Below are 12,153 nucleotides of genomic sequence, written 5' to 3'. Positions count from 1 at the left end.
AGATTCGGATGAAGAGAGGTAATTGTTTATGGACGTGGGAGATACCTTATGACGCGAGACAAAAATGTTCAAGTACCGACAATATGGTCGAAGATGATGGCAAACAAATGAACAATTGCAAATAACTCCACTAAAGTAGAAGTAATCTAAACTCGAGCAAGTAAGTATGAAATAAGCAAAAGAGAAGATTGAGGGTGGTTTCAAGTATAAAAAGTTGCATCCTTTCAAATGTTACAAGAGTTGCTATTTATAGAGTTTGGACCGACGTAGTAGCGGTTGGATTAGGACCACGTGGCCTCATCTCATTGACTGAGGCCTCACATTACTTTCTATCATACACTTAATATATTGACAACTGGTCAACATTCCTACACCTTAAGTTGACAACTCAGACATTCATTAATATAAACGTTATATCAAGCATTCTTAGAGATACTCTACAGATTCTTTTGAAAGACAACAGGTGCTTTAGCTCAAAAGAGGGCTTCGGACAGGGAGGTAATGCTTTGGTAGAAGGGCTAGCTTCTTCATGCCTAGATATTGGGTCTCTGGTGCGAGAAGTGCTTTTCTCATATAATACACAAGCAATTGGTGACCATCTTCATTTCTTATAAGCACTGAATTGATAGCATCAGAGGCATGTGTGGAGGTAGTGGAGGGCTAGGATGCGCTATAGCCCAACCCAACCCCTAGCCCATGTGGAAAATAAAGAAGAAATTGTTTAAATTTAGTTCAAATATTTTTGTTAACCCAACTCTAGTTTGAATCCTAATACAAGCTCTATGCTCAATTGCTCAAATCTTGTTGAAGAGGCTACAATTATTAAATACCGTTTTCATGACATTTAAGAAACGTGAATATCTTATTTTTAAATTAAGCATTTTATTTTATGCGTGTTTGACTAAATTTACTTATCGTAAGTAAATATTATAATAGAAAATTTGTATTGATCATATCTAAAAATTACTTATTTTAGTAGTTAAGGTCACTATACACTACATGTTTTGCTAAGCTTAAAAGTAATTAATTTTTTATTTCTACATATGCTTTCATATATTACCTATTCATATTTATAAGGAAAAATTAATCATTTTAACCATGAAATAGATGTTAGGATCAAAACAAACAACTTGTTCTAGATTTGATCTTGTCAATAAAAAAAATATTTGTTAAACATTATTTATTTATAAATTAATCTATATATAAGTATATTCTTGAAATTGAGCAAAATATGGACATGAATTAAATCTAATTTCTTTCGACTCTCATAATTCTTTGTTGATTTTTCACTTTAGATGTGATTCCTCAACCACTATGAAATGAAGTGATATAGAAGATTGTTGTCCATACTAAATAGTATTTTGAAATAATAACATATAGTGATGTATTATTGACTGCGTGTTTCGACCAAAGCTTTTATTTTGAAAATACTGGTTGTTGAAGAATAGTATTCAGCAAATAATTTCTTAGTTTTTCATTGGTGGATACATATCATTTGCTTATTCTGATTATGGTTTGAGGAGTTTATTTTTTTAACGTAACCGTCAGTTTTTTATTTGGTAAGAAAATATAAAAAAGAATTAGCAAGATATCTTACAGCTAAACATTTATTTCAATGAGCGTTGTATGCTCTTTGTCGTGAATGTCATAAATTTAGCTTCTTTTCAATGTGAGTTAAAAAAAAAAAGTAGCCCATCCTAACATCATTTTTTGACTTCGTCCTTAATTGAAGGTTACGGCCAGATATAGTTGCAGATGGTCTTTATCTTTAGGCTTGGAGATGAGAGAAGCCTGTCCCAAGTGCTCTTTTGGCTCTTATAAGGTTGTTTCGTACTTTTTCTTCCATTGGAATTTATTTTCCCCTTCTAGAATATTAAAGAAAGGAAAGCATTTATCTGTTGCCTTCGAGACGAAACGACTCAAGGCTGTTATGTGTCTAGTAAACCTCTGCACCTTGTTGGGCTTCTGTGGCGACCTTATATCAATCAGCGTTTTGATCTTCATAGGGGTTGGACTCAATGCCTCTTTGATTGATCATGTAGCCTAAAAATTTCCCTAAAACAACTCCAAATGCGCATTTAAGGGGATTAAGTCCCATTCTATACCTTCACTGTATTCGAAAGGTTTCATCAAAGTGTTTGACATGAACTTCAACTTCAAGTTTTTTACCAACATGTCAGCCACATATACCTCCATTGTCCTTCTAATGAGATCCAGGAACATTTTATTAACAAATCTCTGATAAATGGGATGGCATTTTTCAGCCTAAAGGGCATCCACCTTATAGCAACATAGACCTTTATGCATTATAAATTATGTATTCTCTTTGTCCTCCGGATGTATTAGGATCTGATTATAGCCTAAATAAGCGTCCATGAAGTTCAATAATGCATGCCCAGCAGTGGAATCAACGAGTTGGTCTATTCATGAAAGTGGAAAACTATCCTAAGGATAGACTTGATTAAGATTGAAAAAATCTATGCATATTCCACTTTCCGTTGTGTTTCTTGACAAGGACATGGTTTGACACCCACTTTGGATAAATTGATTCTTGGATGAAGTGATTGTCAAACAATTTCTTTACTTCATTCTTTAACACCTCATACCTTTTCGGGTTGGGGGCCCTCATTTTTTGCCTGTGAAGGGTAGATTTAGGATCAATTTTTAAATAGTGAGAACTTATTTTAGAGTTAATGCCAACCATGTCCTCGCATTTCGATGCAAAAATATCCAATTTGTCATGCAAGAAACACTTCAACTTTTCTTTAGCATTTGCTGGCGAGTTTTTTCAACTTGCAATGATTTGAAGAAGTCCCGAGAATCCACCGTGAAGCTCTCTAGTCCCTTAGTTGGGCCATTTGACATTCGTAATCAGTTATACGGGGATTCAGTTCATCAATATTAGCTACTTATTCAATAGCTCTCCCTTATTCAGTGGCTCATTTTATTTCAAGAACTCCCTCTTCTGCAGACGCATCTATTATCTCGACGTCCTCCCATTGTTCAAAGTTTTACCCTTGTGCCGTCCATGCCAACGTCCATTAGAATTACATTGACATCTCTTTATTCGAATTTACTTATGGAGTTTGAGTAGCATTCTCTTACACTCATTCGATCTCTTTGATGAGCAGTTGATAATGTCATCCCTATTTCTATTGCTAGAGAAATTTTTCTTCTTGGGACGATGTTGTCTCTAGTGAAACTGTACAAAGGGGAGTTCATTGAGGTCAGCTCACGATCAACTTCCATTTTATCAAAGTTTGTTTCAAATATAATGTTGATCGAGCTTCCGTTGTCCACCAACATTCTTTCGAGGCAATTCGAGCCATGACGACTCTTATAACATAAGGTGTTTTGAGCCATTTCGTTCTTATTTCTAGATTCAGCACTTTGTCCTCTGTCCCTCCCCATGTGAGGAAACCTTTGATTTGGTCCTTTTTAATGTGTTTCAATGCAAGGGTTCACTTCCTCGAATGCCAAGGTAGATACTGTATTTAGTGTTGCTATAGCCAGTGCTTGTCCAGGATTGAGGGAGGTCAACTGTCTAACTTGGTGATCCATCGAGTGGGACGTGGGAACCCTTCCTCATTGCATTTGAGGAAGTGGGAGTCTTCAATGGCCCTATTTCAACGATCTTTCAATTCTTCATTGATAATCTCATGCCTTATCATTTCCATTAAGGTGTCATAGCTGGTAGGGTCCTTATTTTGTACATCTCTCCATAAGAGAGAATTCATATACAATCCTCCACTTAGGGATGACAGTGTCTCCTGGTAACTTTCATGCAATATGTCATTTTATCAGTGAAACGAGATAAGAAGTTTTTCAGTGACTCTCCCTATTATTGCCTCATGACTTGCATGAGCTGTATTGGCCTTCGCTTTCTTTACTAGTAGTGAAGTTTTTAAGGAAAGCCTTCTTGAAGTCTGGCCAACTTCAAATGCTTCCTTCCAAAAACCTAGTATACCATACTTTAGCTGTTCCACTTAGGGTCAAATGGAAGGCTTTACATTTCACAGTGGAAGTGGAGCTCGTTGGCCTTATATGGGTTTTGAAGCTATTAAGGTGTTTCATAGTATCACACATTCCATCATATTTGGGAATCTTTGAAAGCACAAAGTGACTTGAGATTGGGGCGTCTCTAGTCCCTTTGAAGAATGGTAGGTTATTATCATCATCATCAAGGTTACAAGACCATTGTGGTTCGTAAGAGTCTTCATCTTCTTTGACTTGAGCTTCCCGAGGTGGTTGAGATGTCCAGCTTGGTTTCTTGCCCGTTTTACTCTCCTTTCACGCCTATTTCTAGGTGGAAGATTATGAAACATGTTGTCATAAATCACTGTAGCCTATCTCTAAATGCATGAGGTTGCGCCTGCCTATTTCTAGGCAATCCGGGGTCAGCTTGTCAAAAACATTTTCGAACCTCTGAGGCATGTCTTCTAGGTCATAGCTTGGAGAAAGGTTAAATGGGACCTTGTTAGGTAGATCAGTAGCATAGTTGGTGGATGTATCAACCCCAATTTTTCTTTCCTGGGGGCTTGCTCTCTCGTGTAGTGTTGATAATTAGTAATTTGGTTTTGATCCTTCTCTTCACCATGGTAGTAATTTCCTTATGATGGTTTGTGTAGGAATGCATTTCCTTGAGCTGCATACAGGAAATCCCTGACCTTGTATGCTCCTTAGCAGCTCATGCACAACAATGTTTTGCTGAGTTATGGCGTGTTTGTGGCCATGATGGCAACTTTCTTGGTAAGTCTGGTAGCAATTCTAGACCCATCTCGTCTATTTGGCTGGTGAAATCGATAGCGAGTCAATAGAGCAGTACGAGTGGGTTCTCATTATTCTGAGTGTTCCCTAGTCCCATGTGGTGCAGACTTTCCATTATTTGAACTCATGGTAATGCTTCTTTTCAGTTGCTTAGGCTCCTTAACATTGAGCGACATTCTTTTCTCCAAGGAATGTACTTGACTTTAAAAATAATGACCATTTTTGGAGTTCTTGGTGATTCTTTTTTCAAAACACCTCATTTTCTTCAAAGGCAAGAAATTTTTCCCATAGTTTTTATACGAGCCTTTTCTCCACTGGGTTTTCGTGGTTTAATGTGTGGTTTTCCACAGATGGTACCAATTATTGACCCCATTTTTCATAGTGATCACGTTATAATAGATGTAGGTACAATCACATCCACGCAAGCAAATTTCAATACGTTTTGATCGAAGATTCAGACAGAGAGAGGTAACTGTTTATGGACGTAGGAGATGCTTTATGACGTAATATGAAAACATTCAAGCACCGACAGTATGATCGAAGATAATTGCAAACAAAGTCACAAATAATTCCACCAAACGAGATTAATCTAAATTCGAGCACATACATATGAAATAAGCAAGAGAGAAGTTTGAGTGTGGTTTCAATTATAAAAAGTTGCATCCTTTCAAATGTTACAAGAGTTGTTATTTATAGAGTTTGAGCTGACGTGGTAGCCACCAAGTGGCCTCATTTCATTGACTGAGGCCTCACATCACATCCTACCATACATTTAATACATTGACAACGGGTCAACCGCCTAGCCCCTAAGCTGACAACTTAAACATTCATTAATATAAGTATTACATTAATCATTCATAGAGATACTCTGTAGATTCTTTTGAAAGGTAGCAGGTGCTTTGACTCAAAAGAGGGCTTCGAAACAATGAGATAGTGCTTCGATAGAAGGGCTTCATGTTGACCACTTGGGTCCTCATTGACTGTCAGATGTCTCCACATGGTTCCACCCTCGTGGCCCTCACTAGGAGCTTCAAATTTATGAGGTGCAACAATTATTTCATTGAAAAATGTACAATAAAAAATAATAGAGAAAAAATGTATTTTGAAATTAATGGAGTCCAAACAGAGACTTTTAACCACACATTTCACTAAAATTCACTATTACAAAATCCATTTTAAACGAAAAAAATAAAAAGGAAAATGAACAGAGACTCAAACACATCCTTATTCCAAATATCATGTATAGAGTGTGTATATAAATGTGCCATATTACATCCTTTACCTACTATCTGTATCCCACTGCTAAATTTTGGGTAGCAATTAGATGCTTGTGTTTTTTGTTAGGTAAACAGTGGTTCTTTCAAACAAGTCATAAATCATGAAGCGTCATAGTTTCGATTAATGAAAATGAACATCTAATTAGGCTATCAAGTAGACAAATATGCGCACTACATCTACATGTTGGTTAGTCTAATGCGATTTTCAATCTCTTTTCTTCTTTTTACCTTTTTAACTGTGAAAAATATTTATTTATTTTTCAATTGGTCAATCAATTAGGAGTAGGAGTTAAATTACATGGATCAAAATTGAGGGTATTATAATAACTTGATGAATCGTATAAAGGACTTTCAAAATGTATATATATATAACATGGACTCGTGAGTATATCATAAATCTTGTAAACCCTTCATGATTTAATGCATGCAAAGCTCTACGGTGGACCTCAACACCAAGTGAAGTCAATTTTATTGAACCACTACGAACTCTAATTTCTGTTGTTTACTTGTTACTTTGACATTAGGTTTCTCTATTAAATATTAGTAGGGCTCACACCATACAAACACCATTATTGATCGCATATATTTTAATATGACTTCTTTTAGACCATTGGTTCAATTTGTGGCCCATATTTTATCGCACGCAAAATTTTTCGGTCACATTGTACACAAGCCAAAGGGAAAGAAAGAAAATTTGGACATAGACAAATGAGGTTGGGTTAAGCTGTTTGTACAGCCCACATGAGGGTGCCCCGCGCTGTACGCCAATGAAGTTTTTCTTTCCTTTGGACTTATGACACAAGCCTTACATGGACACTGACATCATCATTGCATGTCTCAAACAAATGTCCTAGATTTTTTTCATCTAGAGGATATCTACCCCCTCGCTACCCCCCACCTTTTCGACCTCTACATACATTACAATAATTGCAACCAAGAATAAAAACAACAGCTTTATATACCAACCAAGTAAAAAGTTTCCTCCATAATTGTCCAATCTTGAGCATAAACTCTAAATAATTTCTCATTCATGGAGTCTCATATTGCCATTTTCCCAACTCCAGGAATGGGCCATCTCATCCCACTAGTAGAATTTGCCAAAAAACTTGTTCAGAAACACAATTTTATGGTAAATTTCATCATCCCAAAATTCCCAACTGATGGGCCTCTCTCAAATGCACCAAAATCCTTTTTCGAAAATCTCACACCTCGTATAGACTATGTTGTTCTTCCCCCTGCCAATTTGGATGATTTGTCCGAGGATGTTAAGATTGAAACTCGTATTGGTCTCACTATTGCACATTCCCTTTCATCCCTTCGTGATGCTGTTAAATCATTGATTTCGACTAAAAAGTTTGTGGCTTTTGTGGTTGATTTGTTTGGGACTGATGCATTTGGTGTTGCCAATGAATTCAAGATTCCTCCATATATTTTCTTTCCCTCTACGGCCATGTGTTTGTCACTTTTCTTAAACTTGTCGAAGCTAGATGAATCTGTGTCGTGTGAGTATAGAGACATGTCTGAGAAGGTTCGGATCCCCGGTTGCATGCCGATTCATGGGTCGGATCTTTTGCAACCGGTTCAGGACAGGAAAAATGATGCATACAAATGGGTTCTTCATCAATCAAAGAGATACAGAATGGCAGAAGGGATTGTTTTGAACAGTTTCAAGGAATTGGAGCCAGGTACCATTGAGTATTTGCAAGAACCAGAAACTGGTAAGCCTTCTGTTTATTGCATAGGACCCTTGATTCGAATGGGCTCAGAATCTGAAAACAATGAAGAATCTGCGTGTTCGAAATGGCTGGATGAACAGCCAAGTGGCTCAGTTTTGTATATATGTTTTGGGAGTGTTGGGACCCTGTCCCATGAACAGATAACTGAAATTGCGTTCGGATTAGAGATGAGTGAACAAAGGTTTTTGTGGGTTCTTAGATCTCCAAGTAATACAACTGCCAATGCTACATATTTCAGTATTCAAAATTCTTGTGATCCTTTGGCTTATTTGCCACAAGGGTTCTTGGATAGGAACAAGGGACGTGGACTAGTGGTGCCTTCATGGGCACCACAGGCACAAATTCTTAGCCACGGTTCAACCGGTGGTTTTTTGTCACACTGTGGTTGGAATTCAACTCTTGAGAGTGTTGTTAATGGTGTACCATTAATTGCTTGGCCACTCTATGCAGAACAAAGAATGAACACAGTGATGTTGACTGAGGACATGAAAGTAGCCTTAAGGCCAAAATTCAATGATAATGGTCTGGTGACGAGATTTGAAATTGTGAAAATTGTGAAGACTTTGATGGAAGGAGAAGAAGGAAAAGAGATTCAGAGTCGAATGAGAGATCTTAAGGATGCAGCTGCAAAAGTTCTTAGCGACAATGGATCTTCAACAAAGTCACTCGCGGAAATGGTTACCAAGTGGAAAAGTGAAAGTAATGTATTCAGTAATTGAATTATGTTTCTTTATAATTGGGTAGGGCTTATTTGTGGGTTGTTAATCATGAACTAGAATTTTGTTTATTGTACTATCGTCTTTTTCTTTAGACTCCTTTTTCATAACAATTATGATACGATATGAAATTAAATGAATAAATTATGTAGTATGAAATGTGTTAGAATTGGGTTGTGACCTAAATTCTTGTCAATTCTTGATGAGTATTTGATTGAAAATACTGTAGGACGAGTATTAGGAATTGGTGGTAGACTTGAAGATGTTTTGAAGGAGTCCTTTGACTCCTATTCCATTCCAATTCTCCATTATTAGTTTTATCTATAGTATTGAAACTTCACCTCATATTAAACTCTTCATGTATTATATAGTTATAAATATGTGGTGTACTACACATTGTAATTGCCATGTTATCCAATTAATTATTGGTTCAAATAAATCATTTGTAAACTCTTTATTATTGATTATAGTGAATTCTTCATCTCCGTCAGTGATTTTTCTGGATTTGAGCTTCCACATAAATCTTGTTTTCTTTATAATCTATTATTTTCATATTGCTCTTATTTTCTCGTCTTTAATTATTTGGTCTAATTCTCAACAAAGTGGTATTAGAGCCAAGGTTTTGGCGATTCTTGAGAGGGCCAGATTGATTATTAAAGGAGGTTTGAACATGTTCGATTGTGTCAGGCATGTCAAGTACGAAATTTGAGTTCTACTTTTGCAACAAGATTTTTTGTTAAGGAAGAATTTTTGTTTGAATGCTGAAGGAGAAACAATGTAAGAATTGATTATAAATCTTGGAAGATTCGATGATCACTTTGGATGCAACTGCAGCTTATTGTTCAATAAATGGTAACTCGAGTAGAGTTGGTTGTGATTGGGTTGCTTGTGGTGATTCGAGCAATGATATTGAAGAATTTCCTAGTAGCTTACTTGAAGCTAGTTGTGATCTTTTTGAACATATTGCTTGTGATGATTCAAGCAGGTTTGACAATTCAAGTGGAGTTGGAAGTGTTTGTGGTGTTCGAGTAGATTTCGCAACTCGACTGGAGCTACTAATGAATAGAATGATTCAAGTAGTTTGGTGTACAAGGTAATTCAACTGGTAAGCAGGGTTTGAAATTTGTTCACAGTTTTTGAGTATGCCTAGAGGGGCATGGTGGAAGAAGTAGAGTAATTTGATGGAGTGTTTTTGTTCGAAAAATGTTGTTGGAGTTAAAAAGTTAAGTTTTATTCCTTGCAATGGAATTCATTTGGATGTGGAGTTTATTAGAATTGGGTTGTGATCCGAGTTCTTATTAAGTATTTGATTGGAAATACTATTGAAGGAGTGTTAGGAGTTGGTGGTAACTTTCAAAATGTCTTGAAGGAGTTCAAGGTAAATTGGACTCATATTTTATCCTAAATTGTGTTGGGACTTTATCTTATATTAAACTCTTCATGTATTAATTCTCCTAGTATATTAAGAGCTCTTTGATAATAAATATGTGATGTATAACAAATATCAAAATTGACTAATTGTCTAATTAGGTATTGGTTTAAAGAGAACTTTTGTAACTTCTTACTATTGATTATAGCGAATTCTTTGTCTCTATTTGCAGTTTTTTTTAATTTTGATTTTCATGTAAATCTTGTTTTCTTTGTGATCCATTATTTTCATATTACTCTTATTTTCTCGTCTTTAATTATTTGGCCCGATTTTCAACTAAAAGTTAGGTTAAATGGGCACATCCAAAAATTGGAACTCACGATCAAACAAGAGAGGAGAAAATGTAGTCAGATCCGACAATAAAGTGGTGAGAACTGAATGAATATGGAGTAGGTGGCCTATCCTAAACAAATTGATAATTTATGAAATGATTGTTTGTTTAGTAACTAAGGGATGATTATCATGTTAATCTTAGGAATGATTGATTCTTTAGTTTTATAATCATTTTAAGAGAACTTAATGGATAAAAAATGAATAATTCTAATGCTTCTTTTTTTTTTTTTTTTTTTTTTTTTTTTTATTCATGTATCAATCTCTTTCGAACTTAAATTTGAAAAGAGAAAATACTTGAAGATTTTCGACCAAATTTGATAGATTAGGTAGGTGCTAAATCAAGATCGCGGTATCTGTTCAATAAATGATGTATTTTAGGTACCGTGCCTTTCAAAAGCTCTCAAAAAAGTTATATCGGTGTCTCCAAAAGTTAAGTTTAATTAAAACCAACTATATTAATTTAATCTAAATATCGACATGTTAAGTAATAACTTATTCCTAATTTGTGAGTTCAATTTCGAATGTGTGTTCGGGTGTTTTCGGTTCCCTAATGAAAAAAGAGGGGGGGGGGGGGGGGGGGAAAAAAAAGGGGGGGGGGGGGTGGTGGAGATGGGATGGTGGGGACTTCTGATAATAATTTTGCACAATTAGAGTTCCACTCTACTGAAGATGAAAAAAGTACTGACCTGTCAACGATAAGCTCGAATAGACAATCCATGTTTTAAAAATCATGCTTTAGGGATGGCAACGAAGTAGATATGAGATGAGTCGATCATTCTCATTTCCATTCCGTATTATATATTTTGTCACCTTACCCTATCCCTATACCTGGATAAAGCGGACAGGGCCGGTTTGGGGAGGAGCGAGGTAGGTCCCCTGTCCCTTTTATTTTTTTGCCTTTAGTTTGTAAATATTATTACTTTTTATTTTTTCAATTCATTAAGAGCAACTCATATCCTCTTTAAAAATAATGATAAATCTATTATTTTTGTTGGATGAAAAACTTAAATTTGAAATTAACTTTAAACGTGACGGGTAGTAGGGTGGGAATTATATTTTTCGTACCTACATCGAGGCAATGACCCCTACCCCATTTACTGGAATAGAAGATGAGGCCATCGGGTATCAAATTGAGCGGATTTTTTTTTATCATCCCTATCGTGCTTAGAGTTACTATAATATTTTGACAGACAATAAAGAATAAAATTTTAAATGAATATCTCGATAAGTAAAAAAGAATAAAATTTTAACTTTTTTAAGCGTACGATTACATAATCATTCAAATATTGATGATCAATTATTGCTTATTATTGAATCATTTGTCCTTTAATAGCTAATATTTAGACCTTTTTTTTTAACCCTATATGAGCTAATATTCTGTGGATGTCCATTCTTTATTATCATCGAAATTCAAATCTTTGAACAAAATGATTAAGATTATCATCTGTAATTGCTATCTGTTGTCTTTATTTGCAAAAGTATGATTTGGATTCTTTTCTACTCTTGTCGTATTTCGTCGACAAATTCTAATCGCACTACCTCAAGAAATATGTGACATTTGGTAAGGTTATAAAAGATTTTCTATAATCATCAATGACATTATTTTACAATGAATAATGTTAGTAATTAAGGTCGATTTAGGTTGCATTACATTCACTTAAATATAATGATGTATGATATATTTAATAGGACGTGTGATTTGATTTATTTGGTTTGCTATTAAGCACTACTGATATCAAGTATCAGTTTAGATGATAATTGTATAACATTAAATATTAGATCAATTTAAATGTAATATCACGTAATTTATTTAATTGAAAAATTCATATATGCCTCATTAAAATATAAAATTTCAAGAAAAATTTTAATATGTAATATACATTTAAATTACTGTT

At 35.2% G+C, this 12,153-nt stretch overlaps 1 protein-coding gene across 1 annotated transcript; it reads left to right on the top strand.

Annotated features, from left to right (window-relative positions):
- The first annotated feature begins 6,986 nt into the window (after positions 1–6,986).
- LOC111377780 (hydroquinone glucosyltransferase-like) lies at positions 6,987–8,890 on the top strand. Its single transcript, XM_023000906.1, has one exon. It carries the CDS (start codon positions 7,075–7,077, stop codon positions 8,497–8,499), a length of 1,425 nt encoding a protein of 474 aa, XP_022856674.1. The 5' UTR covers positions 6,987–7,074; the 3' UTR covers positions 8,500–8,890.
- Positions 8,891–12,153: the final 3,263 nt, after the last annotated feature.

Source organism: Olea europaea, unplaced genomic scaffold (genome assembly GCF_002742605.1).
Source record: "Olea europaea var. sylvestris unplaced genomic scaffold, O_europaea_v1 scaffold1721, whole genome shotgun sequence".
In the NCBI taxonomy this organism is placed as follows: domain Eukaryota; kingdom Viridiplantae; phylum Streptophyta; class Magnoliopsida; order Lamiales; family Oleaceae; genus Olea; species Olea europaea.
Note: the sequence above shows the minus strand (reverse complement) of the source record. Positions and strands in the feature narration are given on the sequence as shown.

Excerpts from the sequence above, each read along its gene's own strand:
- LOC111377780 (XM_023000906.1), top strand. The coding sequence starts at position 7,075 with ATGGAGTCTCATATTGCCATTTTCCCAACTCCAGGAATGGGCCATCTC.